Source organism: Perca flavescens, chromosome 8 (genome assembly GCF_004354835.1).
Source record: "Perca flavescens isolate YP-PL-M2 chromosome 8, PFLA_1.0, whole genome shotgun sequence".
In the NCBI taxonomy this organism is placed as follows: Eukaryota; Metazoa; Chordata; class Actinopteri; order Perciformes; family Percidae; genus Perca; species Perca flavescens.
This window is the reverse complement of record NC_041338.1, coordinates 30,877,597-30,903,181: the sequence shown is the minus strand read 5'-3', so window position 1 is coordinate 30,903,181 and position 25,585 is coordinate 30,877,597. Positions and strand designations below refer to the sequence as shown.

At 40.1% G+C, this 25,585-nt stretch overlaps 1 protein-coding gene and 1 long non-coding RNA gene across 3 annotated transcripts in view; one reads left to right on the top strand and one right to left on the bottom strand.

Annotated features, from left to right (window-relative positions):
• LOC114560345 (uncharacterized) overlaps positions 1-25,585 on the top strand; it is a 60,264-nt gene that overhangs the window by 253 nt on the left and 34,426 nt on the right. Inside the window, exon 2 of the long non-coding RNA XR_003693177.1 lies at positions 9,518-9,638. This is a non-coding gene — a long non-coding RNA (uncharacterized LOC114560345). The remainder of the gene's footprint in view (positions 1-9,517; positions 9,639-25,585) is intronic.
• On the bottom strand, positions 1,027-24,359 carry ampd3b (adenosine monophosphate deaminase 3b). 2 transcript variants are annotated; one of them, XM_028585648.1, is made up of 16 exons: positions 24,097-24,359; positions 16,672-16,735; positions 13,662-13,884; positions 13,320-13,497; positions 12,074-12,239; positions 10,294-10,513; positions 9,944-10,073; positions 9,516-9,710; positions 8,985-9,116; positions 7,603-7,766; positions 7,027-7,153; positions 6,641-6,804; positions 5,620-5,740; positions 4,895-5,068; positions 4,115-4,225; positions 1,027-1,957 (listed from the first exon to the last, which is right to left on the bottom strand). In XM_028585648.1, exons 2-16 carry the CDS (start codon positions 16,727-16,729, stop codon positions 1,781-1,783), a joined length of 2,340 nt encoding a protein of 779 aa, XP_028441449.1. In that variant the 5' UTR covers positions 16,730-16,735; positions 24,097-24,359; the 3' UTR covers positions 1,027-1,780. The 2 variants fall into 2 exon arrangements, with proteins under 2 accessions (XP_028441449.1, XP_028441450.1); XM_028585649.1 differs by lacking the exons at positions 16,672-16,735; positions 24,097-24,359 and adding an exon at positions 16,174-16,586.

Here is a 25,585-nt window from a genome sequence, read left to right as displayed (position 1 = left end):
ATGTAACGTTAGCACTATAAGACCAAGCTAGCTAGCTAGCTACGTACTAACGTTACTGTATAACTGCAGTAACTTACCAGGGCTAAGCTAATATAACTGCTAACGTAAAACTCATAGGCAGTATATATGAAACCGCTTGCATTGTTGACCCTTGTGTTGTCTTCCCGTCAACCTTGACCTTTTTCAATGCCTTTTTTCAGTTTGTTTTTGCTTTTTCCAACATTTTAAATTGTTTTAAATTTTTTCTTCTACACATTTTCAGCGTTTATTTCTATGTTCCATATTTTCTGATATAAAACAAAAATTGAAAACGGGTTAATTTGACCTGAAGTCAACACAAGGGTGCACCTGTGGATGATTGACACCATAATGGCAGTGTCTTCTTTCGAAAGTATATTTTCCTAGCTAATTGATTAGTAGCTAGCTTAGCCATCAATATTACTGGAACTAGCGTTACTCTTAATATTTGCCTGCCAAATGTGTAAAACAAATGGAATATACTCCAATATCTTTTTACACTGATGTAGCTAAGCTAACGTTTTCAATTTAATTTACCTGTTTGCTGTGTTAACATTAGCGTTAGCTTCAAAACCATATTGAAATCGTGTCAGGTTGCCCGTCCAAAATAAATCTCATTCTTCTTTTGTTTTGGCAATTACTACTTTTGTAATATACCGCCACAAACTGTACACCAAAATAAATCTGAAGATACAGTCTGCAAATGTTTGTCAACTCGTGGACACTAGGTAGAAATTCATAATTAATTTAATTAATTTGTTCTTATAGAACCAAAGTAACGTTACACACTTAAAGGGATACGATATTCTACCAACTTTGTTTTTAAATTTAAATCAGTTTCTCCTGCTCTCACCTGAATGTGAAAATTACCCCTCAACGTGTTATTAAATATTGGTCGGTTATCTTTTTCAGTTTTGATAGAATACCAACAGTGATGCAATTAAACAATGAAATAATTGAATGGAGATACACAAGTTAAAAAAAGAAAAGAGCCATGCAGCAACATTATGGACTGTTTTGCAGCCTTTATTTACATCTGTATAATTAGAAATGGCAAACATAAAAGAAAATAACTATCAGTTAGTCTTTTCATATTTGTAAGTAAAACGGGTTTGTGATACTGATTTCACCACAAAGCTCTCCTGTCTTTGAATATTTGCCTGGCCTCTCATTCACTTCTGACAAAATCATGCAGTTGACTGAATTCAGTGTGAAAAGGCAAATCTGATGGTAGCCTTAAATTAGTATTTTTCTTTTTTCTACAGTACATTTAATTTCAGACCTATAGTCCAGATAAAGGCCTTTGTAATATGCATAAATGCAAGTGACAGAAAACTTTTACCAAGCAGTGCCAACTTTGCGGTTATAAAAACTCCTTTTTCAGTAAAAATCATTTTAGATTCTGCTTCTGACTGAATGTGTCAATTCCAAATCAGGTTTTGTGGCTAGTGCTCTTTCATAAATCCATATCCACAAGTGCACTTCACACCCTTCATGAGAAAATTAATCTTTATCTCAATAAAACGAGGCACACAGGGATTGGCAAAGTTCATACAGCATTGAATACGGTATAAAAATCAAGTAGGCCATGGCTGATTTCTGCACCAAGGCCAACATAAAATAGTAAGAACCCCCCTTTTTTAAATCTGAGTCAAAAAGTTTTATAAGAATATGTAAAATAAGAAAAATGTATGTGCCGTCTAACCTATGCCTCTTTATCCCTGAGGACGTACTCCGGCTCAGTTTGTGCTGGCGTGGTAAATCACTCAGGTGGGTTATTGCCAACATCTGCCTTCACTGCGTCCACTAGAAAACTGAGCTCATTGCACAGTGTCTCATGGCGGTAGGCCATGCGGATTTGTGCCACGTTTGTCCGACGAATGTCGTTGCCCTCTGGTCCATCCTGTAGGTAGTTGGCACCAATGAAGTGTTTCTTCTCCTGTAGGGTGAAAATGTAAAAAAAAAAACAATATATATATATATATATATATGTATAGAGCAGATATTGCACAAATGTGAAAAAGTTTTCAGTAGGTGGAGGACACAGTAGCATTGTCTATACAGTCATACAGTATGTGTCCTTGCTTCATGTCCTAAGATGTTTTGTTGATCTTATGTTGTTTTTATGTCGATTTTAGAATGGTTTCGTTGTTACATGGTTGTGTAAAGCAACAGATTGTAGCACTATGCCCAAGACAAATTTTCCCTCAGGGACAATAAAGTGTATTCTATTCTATTCCATGAGCTCTGGGACAAGATTTCATTTTATCCGTTATTATATTATATACTATAAACAGTTAGTTAGTGACATAGCTTTTTAAAGATTTTATGGACCGTTGGATAACCGAGGCTGGGTTTGTAAAAAAGAAAAAGTGCTTCTCATAATGCAGGTGGGACTAATATAATGTACTCTGTATACTTTGACCAGTAATTAGCTCATTCAGGGAACGATTGAGAGACTGCCAACCACTAAATTTGGATGGGCCAATATTAGCTTATCACCGATATATTTACACTCACCTAAAGGATTATTAGGAACACCCTACTAATACCGTGTTTGACCCCCTTTTGCCTTCAGAACTGCCTTAATTCTTGGTGGCATTGATTCAACAAGGGGCTGGAAGCATTCTTTAGAAATGTTGGCCCATATTGAGAGGATAGAATCTTGCAGTTGATGGAGATTTGTGGGATGCACATCCAGGGCACAAAGCTCCCGTTCCACCAGACCCCCAAGATGTTCTATTAGGTTGAGATCTGGTGACTGTGGGGGCCATTTTAGTACAGTGAACTCATTGTCATGTTCAAGAAACCAATTTGAAATGCTTCAAGCTTTGTGACATGGTGCATTATCCTGCTGGAAGTAGCCATCAGAGGATGGGTACATGATGGTCATAAAGGGATGGACATGGTCAGAAACAATGCTCAGGTAGGCTGTGGCATTTAAACGATGCCCAATGGTACTAAGGGGCCTAAACCCTAAAGTGTGCCAAGAAAACATCCCCCACACCATTACACCCCCACCAGCAGCCTGCCCAGTGGTAACAAGGCATGACGGATCCATGTTCTCATTCTGTTTACGCCAAATTCTGACTCTACCATCTGAATGTCTCAACAGAAATCGAGACTCATCGGTCCAGGCAACATTTTTCCAGTCTTCAAATGTCCAATTTTGGTGAGCTTGTGCAAATTGTAGCCTCATGTTCCTATTTTTAGTGGAGATGAGTGGTACCCGGTGGGGTCTTCTGCTGGTGTAGCCCATCCGCCTCAAGGTTGTGAGTGTTGTGGCTTCACAAATGCTTTGCTGCATACCTCGGTTGTAACGAGTGGTTATTTGAGTCAAAGTTGATCTTCTATCATTTGGAATCAGTCGGCCCATTCTCCTCTGACCTCTTGCATCAACAAGGCATTTTTGCCCACAAGACTACCGGATGTTTCCTTTTTCAGACCATTCTTTGTAAACCCTAGAAATGGTTGTGCGTTAGAATCCCAGTAACTGAGCAGATTGTGAAATACTCAGACCAGCCCGTCTGGCACCAACAACCATGCCATGCTCAGAGTTGCTTAGATTACCTTTCTTTCCCATTCTGACATTAAGTTTGGAGTTCAGGAGATTGTCTAGACCTGGACCACACCCCTAAATGCATTGAAGCAGTTTCCATGTGATTGGTTGATTAGATAATTGCATTAACAAGAAATGTAATAATCCTTTAGGTGAGTGTATATTGACAAAAGAAAAAACTGTCAATGGCAGAAATATATTTGAGGCTATTTAGAAACGGTGTCATTACGTAGTTTGTCCACCAGAGAGCACTGATGAGTTTGTTTAAACTGTAAAATAGGAGGAATGTAGAAAAGGAGTTTAACAATTTCTCCAGTCCAAAGTTAGTCCAGTTTGTGGCCGGGTTAGCTCAGTTGGTAGAGCGGATGCACATATGCAGCAGTTTATTCCTCGACGCAGAAGGTCCAGGGTTCGAGTTTGACATGTGACGCTTTTGTGTATGTCTCCCCCCCCTCTCTCCCATATCTCAGCTTTCCTAACCATTAAAGGCAGAAATGCCCCAAAAAACTGATTGAGCTAAAAAAAGTTAGACTTTACCTCATGTGAGAGTCCGCTCTGCAACACACTGTTTCTGGCTATCTCACACAAATCACAGGTGCTCAGCTTCCACAGCTGGGCTGCAATGGCATACTCCTCCATCAAGGCCTCCTGAAAGGGTTAGAAGGAACATTTGTGATAAATTGTTACCAAGAACATTTACAGATAAAGTATATTTGAGGATCTGGTGTAACATTTGTTTCATTTTTAAAGTGGATATGTATGGCCATTTGTGTGAGAGTAATTTGTTTGTGTATACCCTACTATTTGAGCTGAAATGATTAGTCAATCGACAGACAGAAAAATGCAGAAATACAGAAAAACATGCAGCATAGTAACGCAATATTTTCCATGGCAATATTGTATCGATACACTTATCTTTTATTATATAAATTGCAGATGAGAATTTAACTTTTTGGTACTAGAATAATAAAATCAATTGATTTTTCAGTCCACTAGATGGTGCACAGATTAAACAGATGTTGACAAAGTTTTCCTTTAGGGACACAGGGTTGAGGAAAAAAGGTAATAAATTGCAATATATCGCAGAAAATCACAATATGTATAAAATCGCAATAATATCGTATCGTGACATAAGTATTGTGATAATATATCGTGGGGCCTCTGGTAATTCCCACCCCTACTGACAACTTGTTTAGTTGCCCAGATGTCTCTGGACTAGTGTCACCAAGACTTTTATCTGCTGTAATTGGTGATGAAAGTGATCCTGGTGGTGAGCAAAACTGTTAAATGATCTATTGTCGTTTCAGTGGTTCGGACCTTTGTGTAGTGGAACTGCATGGGGTCGTCAGTGGACAGCGAAACACACAGGCCCTTCTGTAGGAACTCTCGTAGAGGGTTTTTGGAGTACTGCAGGAACAGGCTGTTGTTGCTCAGTGGGGACATGGCGATTGGGACCTGGGCCAGGTAGTACAGGTACTGCAACACTGGACTCTGGGGAGGAGGATGGGGTGAAAACAACAAAGTAATGAGTAATGCTATGTATCATCTAATTGGGTTACTGGAGAAAATTCACTATCTGATGTTAAAGGAATATTATGCTAATTTTCCATGGATAATACTTTTCCATAATAAACAGCAGTACTTTGTTGCAAGTATGAACAGTGTTGGCCACCATGTCTGAATGAAGAAGAGTGCCACCTACAGAAATGCAGATCACATTTAAACGTGTTCATAAATCAAAGTGACTTTTTCCAAGATCAGAATTGAGTGAACATTGCCTTTCTCATAAAAACATCAAAAGCATTTCAACATGAGGTCCCTTGTCCTATGGAGTGATCATTATTTTCGGCCAGCAACTGCATTCTTTGTGAGATGCCGAAGCAATGCTTGCTTCTGAACAAGCAAACCCTTAAGATAGCACTCCTCTAATTATTATACTTACTATTATAGTAGGCATGTTGATTACAACATTTTCAGCATGTTGAGCTGCCAGCATTCAAGAAACCTTAAGTTTAAACCCTTATATGAATTCAGGACTGCACCTTTTTGAGGTTGAGTCCATGAGAGATGTTGTCAGCCGTAAGGAAGGCGGAAACCAGGTGGGTGATGGAGCCGGCCTCACCACAATGGGGACGAAACTGGAAGGTGTTCAGTCCTCGCTCCCTGGGGAGGGACAAATGATACTGGCAGTGTGTACTTTTGTCACCTGAGCCAAAAACCTTTCAACAATACATAGCAGTTTTTAACAATACTGGTGTTTACATTCTTGCTTTATTACGGATGCAAAACATGCAGATCAGGCTGGAAACTATGAATTTTCACCTATGTCCGCTAAAGGTGGAATTCACATAGGATCAGACGGGGCGATTAGCCGCAGGGTTGTGCGTTGGTGTGTTGCCTGTTTGTGTTTCCATTGTGATCCCCATGGTGCTAGCATTTAGCCATGCTTCTAGTCCTATGCGTTACTTTCGGTCTTTTCGGTCAGATTAAAAAACAAATTTACTTTTAATAATTAACCAGGATGCGGGGGTCCATCAAAACGATTTTAAACTGTTGCACATACCAATTTAGGTGACTACACGTGAAACATAACACTCCACTCCAGTCCGTTGTGTTGTGTCTGTTCTTATCGCTGGTTACGTGATTGGCCACCGCACCATGACATCGGTTTCTTCAAAGGTGAACCTACTTTAACTTTTTGCCGCAGGCTGCTGCGTTTTTTTTAGAACCCGCTGTGGCCCCCAGCGCCGCAGCCTAAAAGGATTACCCACAATCAAATTAATGTGACGACTGACGCTGCAGCGCCTGATCTAGTTTGAATTTTGCCTAACTTGCAGCCTGTCCAGGTCACCACACAATGAAATTCCCACGCCCATGTGTGACTGGAAAAGGCATAAGATGGCTAAATTCTGGCCCATTAAAATCATGTACATTACCAGGAATACTTTCTTGTACCCTGGCAAAGTAACACAACTCTGATGTGTTAAATGGATTAGCATCTTATGTCATAAAACCACTCTGGGAATCTTTTGCAAGATTGATGCATACACAAACATGTCTTACTTGCGCAGGTTGTTGAGCACCATGATGTTGGCATACATGTAGAACAGGTAGTACGTGTAGGGAGGATTGTCGTCTGTGGTCCATTCCTCAGGCTTTGGGCTTTTGTAAGAGAACATGTGGTCACTGTGTTTGGACTCGTCATCCACACTGTCAAATCCTGTCACCTGCATAGATAATGTCAACACATTTGAGGAACAGATATTACACAACCATGCATGTTTGTTCATGAGTGCAAAAAAGATGTACTTTTGTGTGCTCAGGCTGTTCCCAAAGAAGTGTCACTAAATATCACTGAATCATCAGGGCAAAACTAACAGATATGGCGGCTATTTCACTTTCAAAATATTATGTTTGTCACAGATTTAACCCTTCGTGAAAGTACTTACGTATTTCAAGAATACATGTAGTACTTTGTGCTTTTGCGGATTGACTGTAGCCTCAAAGAGGGGGAGGAAAACATTCTCCAGCATCTTGGCGTAGTGTGGTATCAATTTCTTTGACTTAAAAATGTCACTGCAAGACAAAAGGAATCCTATCAACTTATCTTCCCATATAAACATGTTATCATTTGTTTGCTTATTCAGAACAGCCTATTGAGTAATGTGATTATTCCTTACTTGATTGTGAGTTTACAAGTTTAGAGCCAACATTTTGGCAACCGTGACATTAGAATTTATCTACTCAGGATTTCTTAAACTGACTTTGAAAAATGCTAAATTGAACACAGATATTTTGGTTTTAATTAAAAAATGTTACTATGTAACTATCTGAGCTTCATCACTCATTTTAAAGAGGAAACAATATAACAATCGGGAAGATGAAACATTGGTTTTATTAGTAACCTTTATATATGGCTTACTGTCAAATGTAAGTGGACCTAGACCCTTTTGTGTTTTTAGAACCATGTTTGTTTTATCGTAAGGAATGTGCCTGCTATCTCTTAGTTTTCTCTGAGGACTTACTAGATCCTGGGGATTTGTATCATCCATCTCATGTTTGGTGAGTGGACCTTATGCTGGATGAACCAGGTTGCCAGGCTCTCCCACTCGCTGGCAGAGCGGCCGTAAATCGACAGACGGGGCTCAGCATGCTGGTACTTGCTCTCCTCCAGCTCTCTGGCCACTTCCTGAAACAGACACCAAACCACAGGACTTTGGAAATGTTTCTTGATAAAGCAGAAGTGACAACTGGTAATGGCACAATGGACAGATAACAAGTTAATTCTGTCCCATCAGGGTTATTTCGAAATACCAACAGAGCAAGTGTACTTAATGCTCCAAAGAAACATTATAGAAACGTCATGTACTCCAGTAACTTTTCAGTAGGTCCCTAGCCTGGTTGACACCAGACCCTTCTCAGTTGTAACTGAGAGTGGGTCTGGGCAAGGTTCATTCGCAGCTCATTTCCAACGGACGCCGCTCAAATGCCTCTGGGCGCAATTGGATAGTCCTTCAACCAATCAGACCAACGATCCGGGTGACGTAGCAGCGACAGCGGCTTGCTGCGCTTCGGTAGCCGCCATGTTGAATGTAAACAAAAAGCTGCTCGCCGTCGCTGCGCTATCGTCTTTGTGTAAAGCCCGCCTCAACGGTTGTGATTGGTGTAAAGCCCGCCTCAACAGTTGTGATTGGTGCCTTGATTTGGAAAAATTGGAAATGGGCTTAAATGGGCTCTCGGCCAGACTGACTTGCAGAGCAATCTCAAATTTGCCGGAAGTTCCTCAGGGTTTTCCCAGGCTAGTAGTTCGCCACCAGTGGGTGCAAGATAACTACAACCTATCCCAAAGCAATTATGGCAGATGGTTCAATTCCTTGGTATATCTCTACAAAATACACTAAAGATGAACCACATTTACACTAGCATACACATATGTTTGAAGGAGAAAGAGAAATTCTACCTTAAATAAACCACAAAATGTATTATGCACCCATGCCCTTTTGATTTTATTTTCTTGATGTTTTGTTGTTTTTTTGTGTGCTCTCATCCTGTAAAAATATTTAATCTCAGCTGTACTTTTTAAATAGTTAAATAACAGTTGAATTAAATTTAAACTTCAACTTGGTTCACCCATAGAGGTATTTTTACATATTTTGTCCAATAGGCCTTTTTCACTGCAGACATTTTGAAAGGAAAAGCACAATAGCTCTGTCCCAGTAAGCCACGGCATGCCAGACTGTACTTAATTGATATCTCACTGACCCTCATTATTGTTCTTTGTTGACTTCTCATAATTACAGTTTAGCTTTGTCCCACTTCAACCTGAGCAGTAATCTAAAACCAGATAAATGAAAACACTGTTATGCAGGGCCTTTAAGTGATGTTAGTACTTAAACTCATACTACACCTTGATGAGACGTGCAAAGTATTCTCCTTTGATGTAGTTGTCTGATTTCAAGTAAATCTCTCGCAGTTCGCTGGCTCCAACAGGGTTGTATTTGGAGTTGAACTTGTCAAAACGATGAAATGTTTGTCTTCCCTAGGAGAGTAATTCGTGAGAGAGGGTTAATCTTATGCACTGATGATCACATTCTCATTCCAACAAAGTGACTATATTGATTATTTTCAGATTACACATTAAGAGGACCTTGCATGGAACATAAAAATGATTGCATAACACCATATGAAATGCATGAACACCCATAATTGCATCCTTGTGTCAGTAAGCACAGGTTAGTGCAATCTTCTGTAGTTGTTTGAAAAGAACAAATTAATTCTTGGCAGGCACATGGAGTTATGTGATTACCTGTTCTGTTTGCCTTGAGGACATAGTCTTTTTAGATAAATTTTACAAGGCAAACCTGATTCATGACTGTATAGCGGAAATGTTACTGGAATTGTTTTTGACCTTTGACAGTTATGTATAATTTGTTCTTACAGCGTGCACGTCCAGAGAGTCTACGGTGAGGTCGTAGGGGTCCATGTTAAGCTTGTTGAAGACTTCCTTGAGTGTGAGCTGTTGGCTGCCCTTCTCCAAGACGACGCGATCTGCCTCTGTCTGGTATGTGGTCTTTATAAATTTCAGCAGATGCTTCTGGTTCATGCAAGCAGCAGCGTGTATATGTGTGTCCACCTGTGTTTGACATAGAGTAGACAGTGACAATGTGCATAACTATTGGACACGTTACAGTGGATCTATAAACTTGCTTATTTAGACTGAGGGCACTAAAGTTAGAAATAAATTCTGCAGTGGTAAGACAGCCCTTCAGAGTAAAAGCACAACACCCCGAAGCAATGTTGGCCAGATGAATTATATTACACCACTTTTAGTACAGAGTTTCTAGTAAGTTGTTAATTGTAACCAACCTTTCTGACATTGTAGAAGTCTCTGTGTGGAACACATTTTAGCTCTTTTAGCTCTGCCATTTCATTCATCATCTCATGAAGGTAGAATTTAGAAGCCAAGAAGTTCAACCGTCTGTGACAGTAGGTTTTCCTGTAAAGCAACATAATATCAGCGAAACATTTCATGTTGGAAAATGTTAAATTAGTGATTTAAATAAAAATTTATCTTTAGCACCACACTGCTTACTAATCCTCTGCTTCATGCCTGCTGCCCCCACAGTTCAGGAAGGGAAAACTATTCACACTATTTTGTGAAATATCAATTACAATCTGTGTAGACCTATTGATATTTAAAATGTTTGTGTACTCACGTTGGGCCGTCACATATCATTGCAAGGACATGGCTCAGGTCTATAGCAAAGGTCTCAAGGTCGGGATAAGGGAGGCTGTGAGGCTGCTGTTGTTTCAGGGCCTCGGTATTGTCATAAACATGAACTATGCCATCCTTCATCTGCAGCTCGTAATTCAGGTTCTCTGGAATACACTCCATGGAGTATGGGTCCTCCCCTTCATGGGGGAAAGGCCATATGTCTACAGACGATGGGAGGTAATAAACAAAATGGCAAATGAGGAATAATCATAGTCATTCAAACTATAGAGAATGCTTTACAATAGGATGGTATAGACAAAAACAGTATCATTAGATAAATAATCAAATACTTATTAGCATACTAAATACATACATTTACATTATCATGATTAAAAAATGTGTAGCATAATAAATATTTCACAATGATGAAATTGTTGAAAGACTATTTACAATATTGTAGCCCAGTCCTTCTCTACAGATAGTAGCACAATTTGCCCAAGTGGTTATTTATTGCACCTAGTCTTAATGTATTGCACACAGTCATTATGTATTGCACAAGGGCAGCTAAAAAGTCACTGTTCTCTGAATTGTAAAATGTACTGTTCCAGTCAGGTTTGTGAAATTATTACGTGAAACTAGTTTTGCCACTTTAAACTCCTTCTTGTTGACATCTTTGCCTCTGAGACAAGGTTATGGTGGTGTTCCTGGGATCTCCTGCCAGTAAAATACCACGTTGAGTATCTGTAGGCTTTGTTCATTTCATTGTTGAAGTTTCTTCTCTGTTGCTTATGCCATCTATTCGCTAACTATTCAGTCATCTGTTTATTCTAAACAAACTACACTTTTTACAAGCAGTTCCTCTATATTCTCTGTTCAAAATGCAGTTGGCTTTCCAGAGTGTTTAGTATTACTTTGTCTGCAAATCCGAACTCTAAAATAATTTTCTTTATAAACTATTTATTTTCTCTTTTGAGCTTATAAACTTGCTACATTTAGTTATTACATTTTAAGACATCACAATCTTTACCCTTATCCAACCAAGATTTTATCACTAATCTTACAGATTACAATTCAGGTTGCTGAATGATTGAAAGCCATAGAACTGCTCCAACTGTTGGTCACGTAACATTGTCAATGGGGAAAATGAATGGGACTCTTAACTTCTGTCGTAACTGTATTAAAGGTCCCATGGCATGAAAATTTCACTTTGAGGTTTTTTAACATTAATGTGAGTTCCCCAGTGGCTAGAAATGGTGATAGGTGTAAACCGAGCCCCGGGTATCCTGCTCTGCTTTTGAGAAAAAATGAAAGCTCAGATGGGCCGATCTGGAATCTTCTCCTTATGAGGTCATAAGGAGCAAGGTTACCTCCCTTTTCTCTGCTTTGCCCGCCCAGATAATTTGGCCCACCCATAAGAGAGAGAGAGACATCACGGCTTTCAAACGAGCAAAGTGGCAGTTGGTCAAGGCCACACCCCCAACCTCCACCTTGCCCCCCCTCTCTCCTCCTCAATAGCTACAGACACAGAAATGGCAGATCCTAAGGAAAGCTCATTGTGGGACTGGCTCTAGTGGCTGTAATTCTGCACCAAGGCTAAATTCCTGGAAAGAGACTTCAGATACAGTATTAGGGGACCAGCAAAGGCCTATATAAAAGCATCCAAAGAGCAGCATGTCATAGGACCTTTAAGTGTGCAAGAGTAAAATACTGGACAAAAAGCTGGAGTATTAACTTAATTACGTTTTTCCAATGAGGAAAACGTGTTCTATAAATACCCCTACCTGGCATAATCTCATCATCCTCCCTCCACTTCTCATTTTGGGCGTTGCGGAGGAATCGGGCAGTGGTCCTGGGAAAGTGATGGTAGGCCAGCTTGCTGTATTTCTCTCTTATGAACAGTGCCCCAAGCAGACTTTTGGCTGCCTGCTCATAATCCTCTACTGTAATCTGTGAAGGTCATGGAAAAGTTTCAGTTAAAGTTTGGTATTTTTATTTACCAAGAAAAATGTTTAAAGACAAAGGATGTCCTTTAATTTCCTTTTAAAGGAACACGCGACTTATTGGGAATTTAGCTTATTCACCTTAACCCCCAGAGTAAGACAAGTCGAAACATACCCTTCTCATCTCCGTGCGTGCTGTAATGCTGTCTGACGGTTCCAGCATTAGCTTAGCCCAGCACAGATCCTGCAGGTAACTGGTTCCAACTAGCCTACTGCTCCCAATTGTGACAAAAGTAACAAAATAACACCAACATGTTCCTATTTACATGTTGTGATTTGTATAGTCTGGCGTGTACAAAAAAAACAACGTAACATGAGACACAGCCATCTTCTAACAGTAAACAAACCGGGAACTATATTCTCAGACAGGCTTGCTGCGAGCATATCACTCCGCCCAAGTACTATATTCTTCCGCCTGAGAATATAGTTCCCGGTTTGTTTACAGTTGGAAGACGGCTGTGTCTCATGTTACGTTGTTTTTTTGTACACGCTGTGACTCTATAAATCACAACATGTAAATAGGAACATGTTGGCGTTATTTTGTCACTTATTCGGAGCAGTAGGATTACTGGAACCATTCACCTGATGTTCTGTGCTGGCCTGATGCCGCTGGAGCCGTCAGACAGCGTTACAGCACGGAGATGAGAAGGGTATGTATCGACTTGTCTAACTCTCGGGGTTATGGTGAATAAGCTAAATTCCCAATAAGTCGGCGTGTTCCTTTAAGACATATGAACTAAATGCATGCTCTTTCTAGTGTTAACATATGGACTCAGATTTGGGCCACTTTTGCTTGCAGTTTGACATAGTCCAAACATTGGTCCTTAAGAAAGCAGGCACAAAGGGGGCACTGCACTAGTCTTGGTCTCTCTTGTCTGGTTGCTGCATGTCCAAAAAGTTCTTTGCGTACAGACACTTTTTTTATTGATGTTACCCATTTTTTGAGTGTAGTGAGATGTGTGTAGCTACAGTTACATGTTCAATGTGTAGGTTTGCGTCAACGGGCTGGAGTGTTAATCCTGTTTACCCCTGCACAGTAATCTCCACTTATGGTTACTCTCTGGAAGTCTGGAAAGTTCTCTTGGGGAAAAGGTTCTGATGTGGTTTCGGAGAGCATTGGGGAAACCACAGACCGGGCCCAGTCACCACCGACAGGTATCTGCAAAGATACTGATTGCGAACGCTTCAACATGAACATCTTCTTCCTAGTAACACACAATAGGACTAGATTACTCTCTAACTAAAAGCTTACATCTGCCTAAGGTCCATGGCAAAACATTGAGAATATTTTCTGTTGTTCCTCGGAAGTTAGGATTCAAGGGCTTTGCAGAATGAGAGGCATATTTTATCAAACATTTCCATTTCCTACTTCTTAGCAGACTCCTGAGACTGCTGCGCAGCCAGTTCCTTCTGCATCGACCTCTCCCTGTCCTCATGCAGACCGATGGGACAGTCCTCTGGCACGTTGAACAGGGCCAGAGCATCCTTGGTGTCTTCCTCTTGCAGGGCGGAGGCGTAGACCTTCTCTGCTTGCAGGCGTACCTTCTCATCCACCTCACTCATTGACATTTTTTTGAAAAGCCGTGGCATTTCTGAGGGAGTCGAGAAAAATACTAAGTGAAGGCTTTTTTTCTTGGCAAAAAGTTAGGCTAAAAAATTTATCTCTGAAGAAAGTGTATATTATAATTCATTTTTTGCAATGTTAAGAACTTGTTTTGGGCAGAGAGCACAGAAAAGCAGTCTTTGTCAATGAAAATTTCTCAGGCTCCCTCCAACAATGTTCATTATATATATATATATATATATATATATATATATATATATATATATATATATATATATATATATATATATATATATGTATGTGTGTGTGTGTGTGTGTGTAAACTATTTGTAAAACAGAAAGTAAAGGTATATAAAGTGACAGTGTGATGAGCTTAAGAGTTCAAAAGTCTTAAGCCTGCCAGATGAATTATAACTCATGCAGTAGTTACTTAAGTAGTTTTATGTTACAGTTTGTGTACATGAAACTGAGATTACAGTTCCCATAACATGAATCCGAGCAACTTGCTAACATGTTAGCATATAAATGTGATGAAATATGGCACTTGAGGGTGAAATAACATTAACTTAGTGATGACAGTAATTACAAATACCAGCAAGATAAACATGATACCTACGGATATGAATCTGAGGTTGGGGTTGGCGGGGGATTAAGAAATAAACTTGGCATGTTTTGCAATGCCTCATCATAACTCAACAGTAAACACGTCTTGAGTAGCTATATGTTCTGCCAACGTGTCAGGTAAGTTACAGTAAACACAGTTAATCACTGTTCCAGGATTCTTAGTCAGTGTGACCTCGCAAACCCTTGCCGACTACGGGTCACCCTTGCTTGGAAATAATTCCATTTTATTTATAGTGTCAAACCACAACAGAAGTTATCTCAGGACACTTTACAGATAAAGAAAAGTAAAAGCATGAAAAGATCTTGCTTCCTCAGTCTTTGTCATTTGTCTGCTTATGCATCACTGCTTTTGTTTGACATGAAACAGTGCATCGATTGTTAAGTCAGTCTAGTTGCTTTGAATCCAATAGCATGTCATTGTCATGCAGTTTAGGTGCTATATAAGGTTATGAGTTTGTAATGTATCTGCATTGATGGCTATATTTGGGGCTGCAAGTTTGGTTCACAATTGATTGCCAGTTTATATTAAGTTTAATTTAAGTTTTCATGCTTTTCGTTGTTGCTGCATTTTGCCATATTCATAGTAAGTCAGTCAAAATTTTTTCTCTACATCTCAATTTATAAGGTTGTGTGTTTGGAGAAACTCTAAACCAGATCAGCTTTGGAACAGCAAACTTAGTAAACATTCCCAAAGAATCTGCAGAAAAGAATCTGTAAATGGAAATGGAATGCCTCACCCTTTGTTGTTAGAGCGGCAGTTATTAGCATACCAGCAGTTTGGTTCTCTTGACCTTTTGGTTGGGAAAAGGCAATGTTTACTTATATTGACCTGATTCTCTTACATGCAGGGACAAGGGTCCTATTTTTAAACCTGAGACCCTGTGAATTCATATTTTCATCAGGACAGCAGAGTTGTTTTGGCTTTACCTGCTTCCCTCTGGTGTGAAAACTGCTGTTGCTATCCAACATCCCATCTGTAGTGGAGATGTTTTGCTATTCTGATCACCATGTCATCACTTTTGCTATTAATATTAAAGTTGCAGCCAGAGTAGATCACTTGACCAGTTGCAGCATCAATCACACCGTAGAGGTATTTGAATCAACAAGTGCATGACAGGATATGCTGTACCGTTGTATCAAATACCAAACTTCTCTGCAGCATACTCACCGTCCTAAGTGGTTCACATGCAACTCTATCTGTCTTGAAAACTTTGAGCGATCTTGGCGCCTTCACAGATGACACCATTAACAGTTGGCCTCACATTGGCAAACCTTCTTCTGCCTGTTCCTAGCTGCATTCCTGACGAGCCTTTCAGCATGTGTACGCTCTACTGGAACAGCTGCTGCTGCCTTGACCTTCATCCACCTATTCTAGAAACCTGAGCCACAAAAGCAGTCTGGATATGTTGGTCTTTTAACATGCGTAGTAAAATTTCCATTAATATGCTGCTCTGTGGTTTTAAAATATAAAATGCTTACCTCGATAAAATGTGTATAAAAAGTGTATTTACCCCTTTGTTTCAGCAGCCACTTTCTAAAAGCTGGTGTACTCGTCTACAGAAAGTGAATCGTCCATCAAATCTCAGACCGTAGACAATGAATTAACCTCTCAATAACCGGTAATTACATCACATTGCATCTCAGTGTCACGACAGCTCAATTATCAGTAGAGGATGCTCTATCTGTCGCTTACCTTCTGCTGCGTTTAAGGCCATGTTTGGCTGTTCAGCCTCTGTCTGTTGAGTCAAGTATTTCAGCTTTCATGTGTCTGCTTCTGTCTCTTTTAGACTCCCTAGCTCTTAGCTTTGGCTCCCTGTGTTGCTGGAAACTCTGGACACTGTCAAGTATCTCCTCAGATCTTTTGTCTGTATGTTTCTCGGATCTACAATTCTTCCCTTCTGAGGTTTCACTCCGACTGCCTCAGTTAGGCTTTGCTCGGCTGTTTATGTGGTCCAGTGCCTGTGTGTATGTTATGCAGCTGCTCGTTGAGTTGAGTGTCCCTCTCTATCTCTATTTTAGGGTGGCGAGAACGTCATGTCAACAGGGGCTACTAATCCAAGCAGATATGTCACAACTGGCTGCTAACATGTGAGATGGGACAATGAGGAGGGAATGTAATGCTATGGCTCAAAGATGATAATACAGCCCAAAGTAGATTTGAAACCCCACATACACTGTAGTATTTACTCACCTTTCCCAAAGCAGGGTGTAGACTGCTGTTTGCAAAGGGGTGTGTCCCTTCTCCTCATTTTGATCTGTATTGAGAGAAAGCAAGCTTGAATTAACATTGGAGTAATCCACAGTTTAGTGGTGGACTAGTAACTTGCTGTAGACAATGCTGGCTGGTTTTGTAGATTTCAGTCTCTACCAGCTCAAAGTGACGTAATACATAAGTGGCTCAAAAGGGGTAGCGTATTGGTGCTTACCCACTGTTAGTACGAGCTCTGCTCGGCTCAGCCCGACTCGACCCGGTCGCGGTGCCCCGTCCTCCATTTTCCATTGCAGATTTAATACCGCCTCATGCGTGATGCGAGCGTGGCTGGTCGTCATAGCGACGCCGCAGAAAACTGCCGTGACCTAACGCGACACACACACAGAACGTCGAAGGTGTGTTGTTTTTGATTCTCGGCATGTGGCTAGTTGCCACAGCCAGAAGACCAATTTTTATTTTTTTCAAAAGAAGCTGGAGGCAGCAAAAAAAACACAGCTTGGCTAAACTATTTAAAAATGGCGGGTTTGTTCAGGACACCTCTGTCTGTCGCTAGCAATGATAACGCAGTGATTAGTGACGATTCTCTCCGACCAATCAGCAGTCTGCAGGTTTTCACGTCACCTTTTGGTATTTGAGGTCATACTAAAAAGCTAGTGCTAGGTACTCTTTTTCATAATGGAAAAACAAAAAAAGGCAAGTAGAGGCGAGTCGAGCAGGTACCATGTAATGGAAAAACACCCTATGTTGTTGACTTGAAATTCCTGCACCACTTCAGGGTTAACTTCCATTTCCCTGTTGTTTGTCAATGTATTCACCTTTTCTGAAAAACTAGAACATAATACTGGATAAAATCTTAGAACCTCATAGTCAAGACAATTATTTTGTTAGCATCAAACAGCTGCTGCTCCATTTAGGTTTTGATAGTGTGCCTATGGCCAAGATTGATGTTAGCTGTTAGTTGTTGAATGCTATTAAAATAATATTTGTATCATCTTTGCTACAATTATGAGGTTGTTAGATTATGTTACCTTGTGCAATAGTAAACACTAAACAAAGAATATTCACAGAAAACTGCAGTTCCATATTTTAGCTTCTCAGGAAATGCACTAAAAGAAACCACCAATGGAACAAGACATGGTCTCTCCGAGGTTCGAACTTCAAAAAGGTGTTGAGTCCTCTGCTCCTTATGTAGGTCAAGTTTGGCTGGTGCTGAAGTCGTGAGAAGATTCAGATTGAGAAAATATTTAACTATAAAACAGGAGCAGAATGAGCCAAGTGTTGTAAGAACAGATTTATTCCGTGCAGGTGGAAAGTGCAAGTGAGAAATGTTGGTGTTGCAGTGGTGTTAAGTTGCCAAAATACAAACTTAACTGCCACGATTCTGAGGCTTTACACAGCACTTGCCCATGCAACATGTGTTTGTAATGATAGACCTGCTAGGTGGGGGGGGGGGGGAGGGGTCAGTGGAGTTAAAGGAGATTAAAGTGCAGTTCAGGTCTCCTCATGACACATGCCATTCTCAGTAAATCAAAATCAGGAACAGAAACGTTTTTTGCATGAAATTCACTGCATCTATTACACACATTCAGAGAAAAAGTGTTTATTTGACCAAATCCTTTATCTATCTACTCATACTGAGTTTGAACATTTTAATTAGGGCCCAAGCGCCGACAGCGGCGAAGGCCCTATTGAAACTGAAGGAATTATTATTTTCTGCAAATGAATTGACTTTTTGAGGGGCTTAACATATCCAAAAACTCACCAAATTTGGCGGTCGCATCAAGTCTGGTGAAAATTTACGTATTTTAAGGGTTTCGGGAATATGCACACAAAAATGGCTCGCTAGCGCCCCCTAGAAAGTTAATAAAATTGAGCCCCTGCAGTGCGTTTAACGTAGACTCACGAAACTTGGTACACGTATGTAGCATGTCAAGATGTACAAAAAACTTCATTAGACCCATACCCTAAACCCAACAGAAACATGTCGTACTTTAACGAACTCCTCCTAGAGATTTCATCCGATGGACTTCAAACTTGGTCTGTACCATCCCAACACCTTAAAGATGAAAAGTTATTAAAAGAAAAGCTTTTCGTCAGACGGTGTGGGCGTGGCGTGGCGGCCATTTTGAGTGTTTAGCGATGAACAAAGAAGTTGTTGTAACTTGAGTGTGCGTTGTTGTATCTGCCCGAAATTTCTCATGATTGACAAGGGTCCAGGCCTGAGGACACCTACAGGCCAAAATTGACTTTTGGTCATAGCGCACCCTGCTGACACCAGGAAATGCGCCTTATATGACAAACATCATCCGATTTACATGAAACTTAGAATGTGTGGTCTACATGTGATACTGAGCCGCCCCCTATAATATGACCACGCCCACTTACTCAGGCCCCCTTTCATAACATTTGAACCATTTATTGTAGAGTCTTGTGTGAGGTGTCATTGAACAAACATGCGTAGTAAAATAAAATTTTTACTTTTTAAGGTATACCCTTGTGTGAGGTATCAATGAACTCGGCAGAGACTTCCTTATTCATTGGTGATGGTTTGGCCCGCCCCCTATGTTCAAGCCACGCCCCCTTTCATACATGCTGACCCATCTAAGGTAGAGTCTTGTGTGAGGTATCATTGAACTCAGCAGAGACTTCCCTATTCATTGGTGATGGTTTGGCCCGCCCCCTATGTTCAAGCCACGCCCCCTTTCATACATGCTGACCCATCTAAGGTAGAGTCTTGTGTGAGGTATCATTGAACTCAGCAGAGACTTCCTTTTTAATTGGTGATGGTTTGCCCCACCCCCTATGCCTTAGCCACGCCCCTTTTCACAGCTTATGAACCATATGATGTAGAGTCTTGTGTGAGGTATCGTTGAACTCTGCGGGGAGTTCCCTTTTCATTGGTGATGATTTGCGGCGTCTGAGTGCCGCGCAAATGCTCGGTCGCAAGGAGCGGCGTCTGCCGGTAACCCAGACGCGTGCAGAGGCGCGAGGGCCCGTCCACCATTAAAGCTGCTCGCAGCTTTAATTCATATTGGAACTTGGGTTTTTTTCTACAATAATGTAATTATATAATAGGTTTTGTCTAAAGAATTTTTGAGCAGAAGACAATTGGATAATAAAAATTAAGTTTTTATTGTATCAAGAAAAATCTATTTAAACCAAGAACTTTCACTGGAAACAGAAAATTATCTTAGTGTTGGCCAAATCCTTTTAATGTAAAAATAATAATAATAAAAAAGAAAATTAAGACTCAAGGTGAATTTTATTTTATCTTAGGACACAAGGTGAAAATATAGTACCAAAACTGCACCAATGTAGATCTTGTGTCCATTTTATAAAATGTTAATATGTTCAGGCTTCTACACTGTAAAAGACTAACACAATAACAGTTTATGAAGTGAGTTTTGAACTAATGAATCTTTGTTTGAAATACGATGGTTTCTCTTGTTTTGTGATTTAAGAAACTAATTTGGACTTTTCAAAAAGCTTTTAAGTCTGACCCACTCCCATTGTCCACCTATAGACTTTTGAAGCCCATTCCTATTAAGACCCCAAAGGATCAGGGCTGTCCCACTGTCATATCTCTCTTGCAAACCTTTCTTTTTTTTTTTTAACCTTTTCTGCACCTTACTCTTGCAATGCTGCAGATTTTGCTTAAGGAAATTACCCAATATTCCCCCAATTGTTTTAACACTGTAATGTAAAAAAACCTGGAATATGGAGAACAGCATTATAGGTACCCACTTTCTGAATAACGGCCTTTATAGGACAAGGAACCATTGTTCTGCTAAACATGCAAATGGGTTGACCTACATATGTAATTTAAGCTTTGCATTTAACTTTTTTTAAACTTTAAATTATGACGGCGGATGTAAGTTGTCTGAAGTGTACCATTTTGAGGTGACCAACACTTGTGTAAAAGAAGTACAAAAGAGAAACCCAGGGTGGCAGTTGGTTTCACATTACTCTGTTGATTTTGGAACTTCCTGTTTTTTTTTCTGTCAGAGGGCTAATTTTGAACCACATTGGGCCAACATTGAGCCACAACACTGTTACAGTTTTACTATCTGAAGGCGGTAACTGTACTAACTACATCAATGTGAACTGCTTTGTGTATTTTAGATATTTAAAACTTCTGTCAGACATAAAATGTAAACATGAACAGGTTTTTCCTACATAGAGGAATTCCTTGCCTCCCCTTAACCCCTTAACGCCGACTGTCGCTAATTTGCATCAACCCCTTCCATTCCGACTGCAGGCGAGATAGCGTGTGTATTCCCCCAATGTGAAGTTAGCGCTAATGGGATCTTAGTTTTACCGTCCAGAGTCAGGCTGTCCAGCACTTTGAGCTGTTTAGCCGTGTTAGCCCCCTCCTCCTCTGGCATCTCCATGTAGCTAGCGGAACCGTAGTACACTGCGTAAGTTATGGTAGAAACGGTGGGGATATGTCCCTACTAGGGATGGGCATTCGATTACATTTTCTTCGTCGTTCGTCGGGAGAATTAACGATCAACTATCAATTAATCATTAATATTTTTATATTAAAATTCATTATTTATTTAACTTTTTATAAATTAAAAATGCAATGAAAATACAAAAATACAGCGTGTTTTTCTTCGGTGAGATCTTTATTACAAGAACAGCAACTTGTGGCAGTTAAATAGGACGTTAAACTAAACTTAAAGGGGTGATAGAATGATTCTATAGAGTATATGGGGTATGTAACATTGGTTGGTCTGAAAATGGCCTGGTTGATATTTTATTGGCCCTTTTGCATTCCTGTGTTTTGGCCCTATTTGTAACAAGAGCTTTTCTTCCAATATTTAGATGAGCTGCGCGCTGATTGGTTGAGCAAATTGCCATAGGCAGACATTAGAGATGCGCGCTGATTGGTTGAGCGAATCCCCAATACACACATATTAGAGAAGCGACAGAATCTCATATTCCAGACACTGCAATGTTTCATTACCAAATTCACTTCTGAGACTTTTTTATATGAGAAATCAACTATATAAAGCTCAAATATGGGCCGTTTTACGAAAATTGATGGCTAATTGCAAATATGGTAAGACTGTGTGTCGGACTTCAGCGGCGGTGCTGCTGCCTCAAATGGCCCGTTGTGTGAGAGTGAGAGCGCGGTCAGTGAGCTTGTTACACCAGCAATCTCTTACCACACGTTACACACAATGTCACACCACTTAGCTATACAACATATACCTAAATGTCTTATAAAGCTTACAACGGTGTCCGATTTCAAGTTGATTAATATTTGTGAAGTTTAGCTAGGTGTTTCGTTAGCTGCGACTGTCCCTTCAATCCTATCTATGTGTAGCTACAAATCACGGATAGTTAGCTTCATTTTTGGTCGTAATTCGAGTACATTTACTGTTTGAATTTCGTCACGCCACTTACACAACATCTAACTAAATGTTTTATAATGCTAACAACGGTGTCCGATTTCAAGTTAATGAATATTTGTGAGCTGCAAGGGTTTCGTTAGCTGCGACTGTCCCTACAATCCTATGTGTACAGATTGCGGCTAGTTAGCTTCATTTTTGGTCATAATTCGAGTATATTTACAGTTTGAATTTCATCACGCCACTTATACAACATCTAACTAAATGTTTTATAAAGCTAACAACGGTGTCCGATTTCAAGTTAATGAATATTTGTGAGCTGTAAGGGTTTCGTTAGCTGCGACTGTCCCTTCAATCCTAGCTGTGTGTAGCTACAAATCGTTAAAAATAGTTAGCTTCATTTTCGGCGTAATTCAGAGTATATTTACAGTTTGAATTTCGTCAAGCCAGTTATACAACATCTAACTAAATGTCTTATAAAGCTAACAACGATGTCCGATTTCAAGTTAATGAATTGTTGTGAATTCCAGAGGAATTCTAAGCTAGCCTCCTTTAGCTATAGCTCCATCCAGCCGCAGGCTCTATCAATGAGACTCGCGGACAAGAGGCGTGTATTTCACCGATCGTTTGTTTAAATAACTCAACACATTATATTTACATACATTATAAGATTAACTTGAACCTGTGGTAAGAGATTGCTGGCGTAACAAGCTCTCTGACCGCGCTCTCACTCACACACACCGGGCATTTAGCTAGCAGGAAGAGGGGAGCTGCAGGCCCTGGAGCTCTGTCAGAGCACCAGCGTGTAGTAGTCCATTAGCCAAAAACCGGTGACTTTGCGCGGGTATGGTGTGCTGTGGGCTGCCAGTCGTAACGGAGCTCAATCGAGCTCAGAGCAGGCCGGGGTCTGTGAAGGAAGGCAGGCCCGGGCGGCGAGGCAACAACACAGGCAGCACCGGCGCTGAACTCCGACACACAGTTGGACAAAATTTGCAATTAAACATCCATTTTCGTAAAACGGCCCATATTTGAGCTTTACATAGTTGATTTCTCGCATAAAAAAGTTTCAGAAGTGAATTTTGTAATGGAATAGCAGAGATCTGCGCGACCTAGATTCGGAAGACTACCTGATCTCAGGTCAGTGGTGTAGCCGATGTAATTGTTGGGGCGAGACTGTTCTCTTAAGGTTCCGGATTTTGAGATTGTTGCGTAAGCAACCAGCTTTGTTGAGATTCGCCCATTTTCAGCAGCAGTTTCAAAATATGAGATTTTCATAGTAAAGGGGTGTCAATTGGACTTTGAGCTACTATGTATACCCTATTTACCCACCGAACTGTCGTTATACCGGTGTTACAAGTGCAGCCACTTTCCTGAAACCCACGCCCGCGGTATGCATGTCCGAGCCTGTCTCCAGCGCCTCCACCTGCAGGTTGTCAGCTGTGTGTCTGCCTGGTATTCTCTCGGACTAATGATTTAACTCACCGGTCCTCAGCAATTTAAAATTTGTATGTGTCATGTAGCTCTCCACAAGCAGAAAAATGAGGAGCTTAAAACGCAACTTTCTGGTTCAAAGTTAGGACTAATAAGTTAATAAGCAGTTAAGAAATAGATTGTATAGCCTATTTAAATTTGTATCATGCAAAAGACATTTTTTTAAACTTTATAAAAAAAAAAAAAACGCAGTGTCCGTCGTCTAATCACACAAAAATGTAATTATCGTTGATTTATTGTTATCGAGGTAAAATCTGCAATTAATCATGATTTCGATTTTAGGTTATATTGTGCAGCCCTAGCAAGCGGTCTGAAAAAAAGCTCTAATTTAGCATCCCTATTGTGATCTGGAAAACAAGTGATATAACTTATTAATTAAATATGTTCATATTTACTTAGTTATTTACTTAGAATATTTGCCAAGGCAAAGTACAACAAAGCTATTTTAGGAACAAGATGCCACCATACAAAGTAGGGCAAGAGAGTGATAAGAAATTATGAGATGCGACTATAGATAGGAGAGCTCAGATAATAGTCTTGGCAGCATTGTACTTACTGTTTGGAGGGTTGTGCACAGTGTTGGCACCTCTTGGGACTGTAGAGACCCTTATTAGTAGGCTTTACAGGATCAAAGTCTTGTCAGAGCAGCCTCTTCTAGCATGCAGACACAGCCAGTTTACTCTTTCACTGCCAGTCTTAACTATTTAAAAACACAATTGAAAAAAAAGTTCCAGCACTCAAAAAGAGTTTCAGGAAGTGATCTATATCAGTGTTGCTCAGCGCAGTAGAGGAAGTGCTGGAGGAAGCTTGTATTTGCACCACTTTTTTCAAACGCATTGAAACTATGTACTGTACAGGCCACACCCCTCTTTGTCTATTCAGGGTGTATGTGCAGTTCTTTGTGCAGGCAAAATTTCTGGATTCTCTGGAAGGACCTGTGTCTGATACTATTTACAGATTAATAGTAATTTTTATCTCAATTTTAGGCTGAGCTAATGGTCGGGGCTTTCCCTACCCACTTAAAAAAAGAAGTAAGTGTTGCCAATCACAGGAGAGGAAGTTGAATTCATTAACTGTAGTGCTCTTGGACACAGGTCAGGGTCCGTTTCACCCTGACTTGGTTGCCTGCGCGAAGATATCTGATGCTGAAAGACCCAGTGGTGCCTAGTTACATCACTGATGATAAACAACTTGTGATTAACTGTCATATCTACTTCATTGTCTAGCTAACTGTACAGCAGTGTTGAGAAGGTAAATCCCACCTCACTCTCAATTACCTTTTGAATTCTCATCTACTTAGAGTACAAATTATGCTGGCCTACTGATACTGATGCAGGAGGTATAAAGGGATTATTAAAATAGGTAAAAGGTACTTGGAATAGCTTTTCTAAAATTTGTTTCGGAAAAGTTTGTTTTCTGTATTTATTGTTTATTTCATATTAATGTTCAATATGTTTGCACCAACCACCAAGGCAAATTCCTTTTACTTTGCAATAAACCTTACTTCTGATTATTGTCAGTGTAATGAATCCTAACAAAAATCAGTGGTAATTTTATTTTCTCCGGACTACCTGCAGTATCCCATGCAAGTTGGGGCTGAGGAGGTTCCAGAGTGGTGGAGTGACGCTTACAACACCCCCATCTGGACAGAAAAGGAAAGTCTTCCATTAGGATAGTCTCTCTCACAGCCCCTGAATGGCTGGATGAGAATTAGAATTTTATATACTTATGCCTCAACTTTTCTGTTGTTACAATATTTTAAAAAAATAAGTATATTGTTTTACAATTGTTTTTGTTTCATATTTTAATAAAGACAAAACAGTAGCTAACAGTAAGTAGTCACAATGTTTCTTGTTGCTTTCTACTGGCTCTCCAAAATAGGCACAAAAAATTACAACATTTGCATTATACTTTGATGTATAATTAGTATAAGACTCGGTTCCTCCTCCCTCAAAGGGTGGATTTTTTTCAAAGTAAGTTTTCAAAGTTAAAAACTTAAAATCACAGCAGGGATTTCTATGGGAGTTCAGTACATGTCTTGCAGA

What these genes read in the sequence shown, in the direction of transcription:
- ampd3b (XM_028585648.1), bottom strand. Translation starts at nt 16,729, where the DNA reads ATGAGGAGAAGGGACACACCCCTTTGCAAACAGCAGTCTACACCCTGC. An exon ending in ACTTTGCACGTCTCATCAAG is followed by an intron (nt 7,767 to 8,984) that starts GTGTAGTATGAG and finishes TGTCTGTTTCAG; the next exon opens with GAAGTGGCCAGAGAGCTGGA. An exon ending in ATACAAATCCCCAGGATCTA is followed by an intron (nt 7,154 to 7,602) that starts GTAAGTCCTCAG and finishes TTTGTCTTGCAG; the next exon opens with TGACATTTTTAAGTCAAAGA.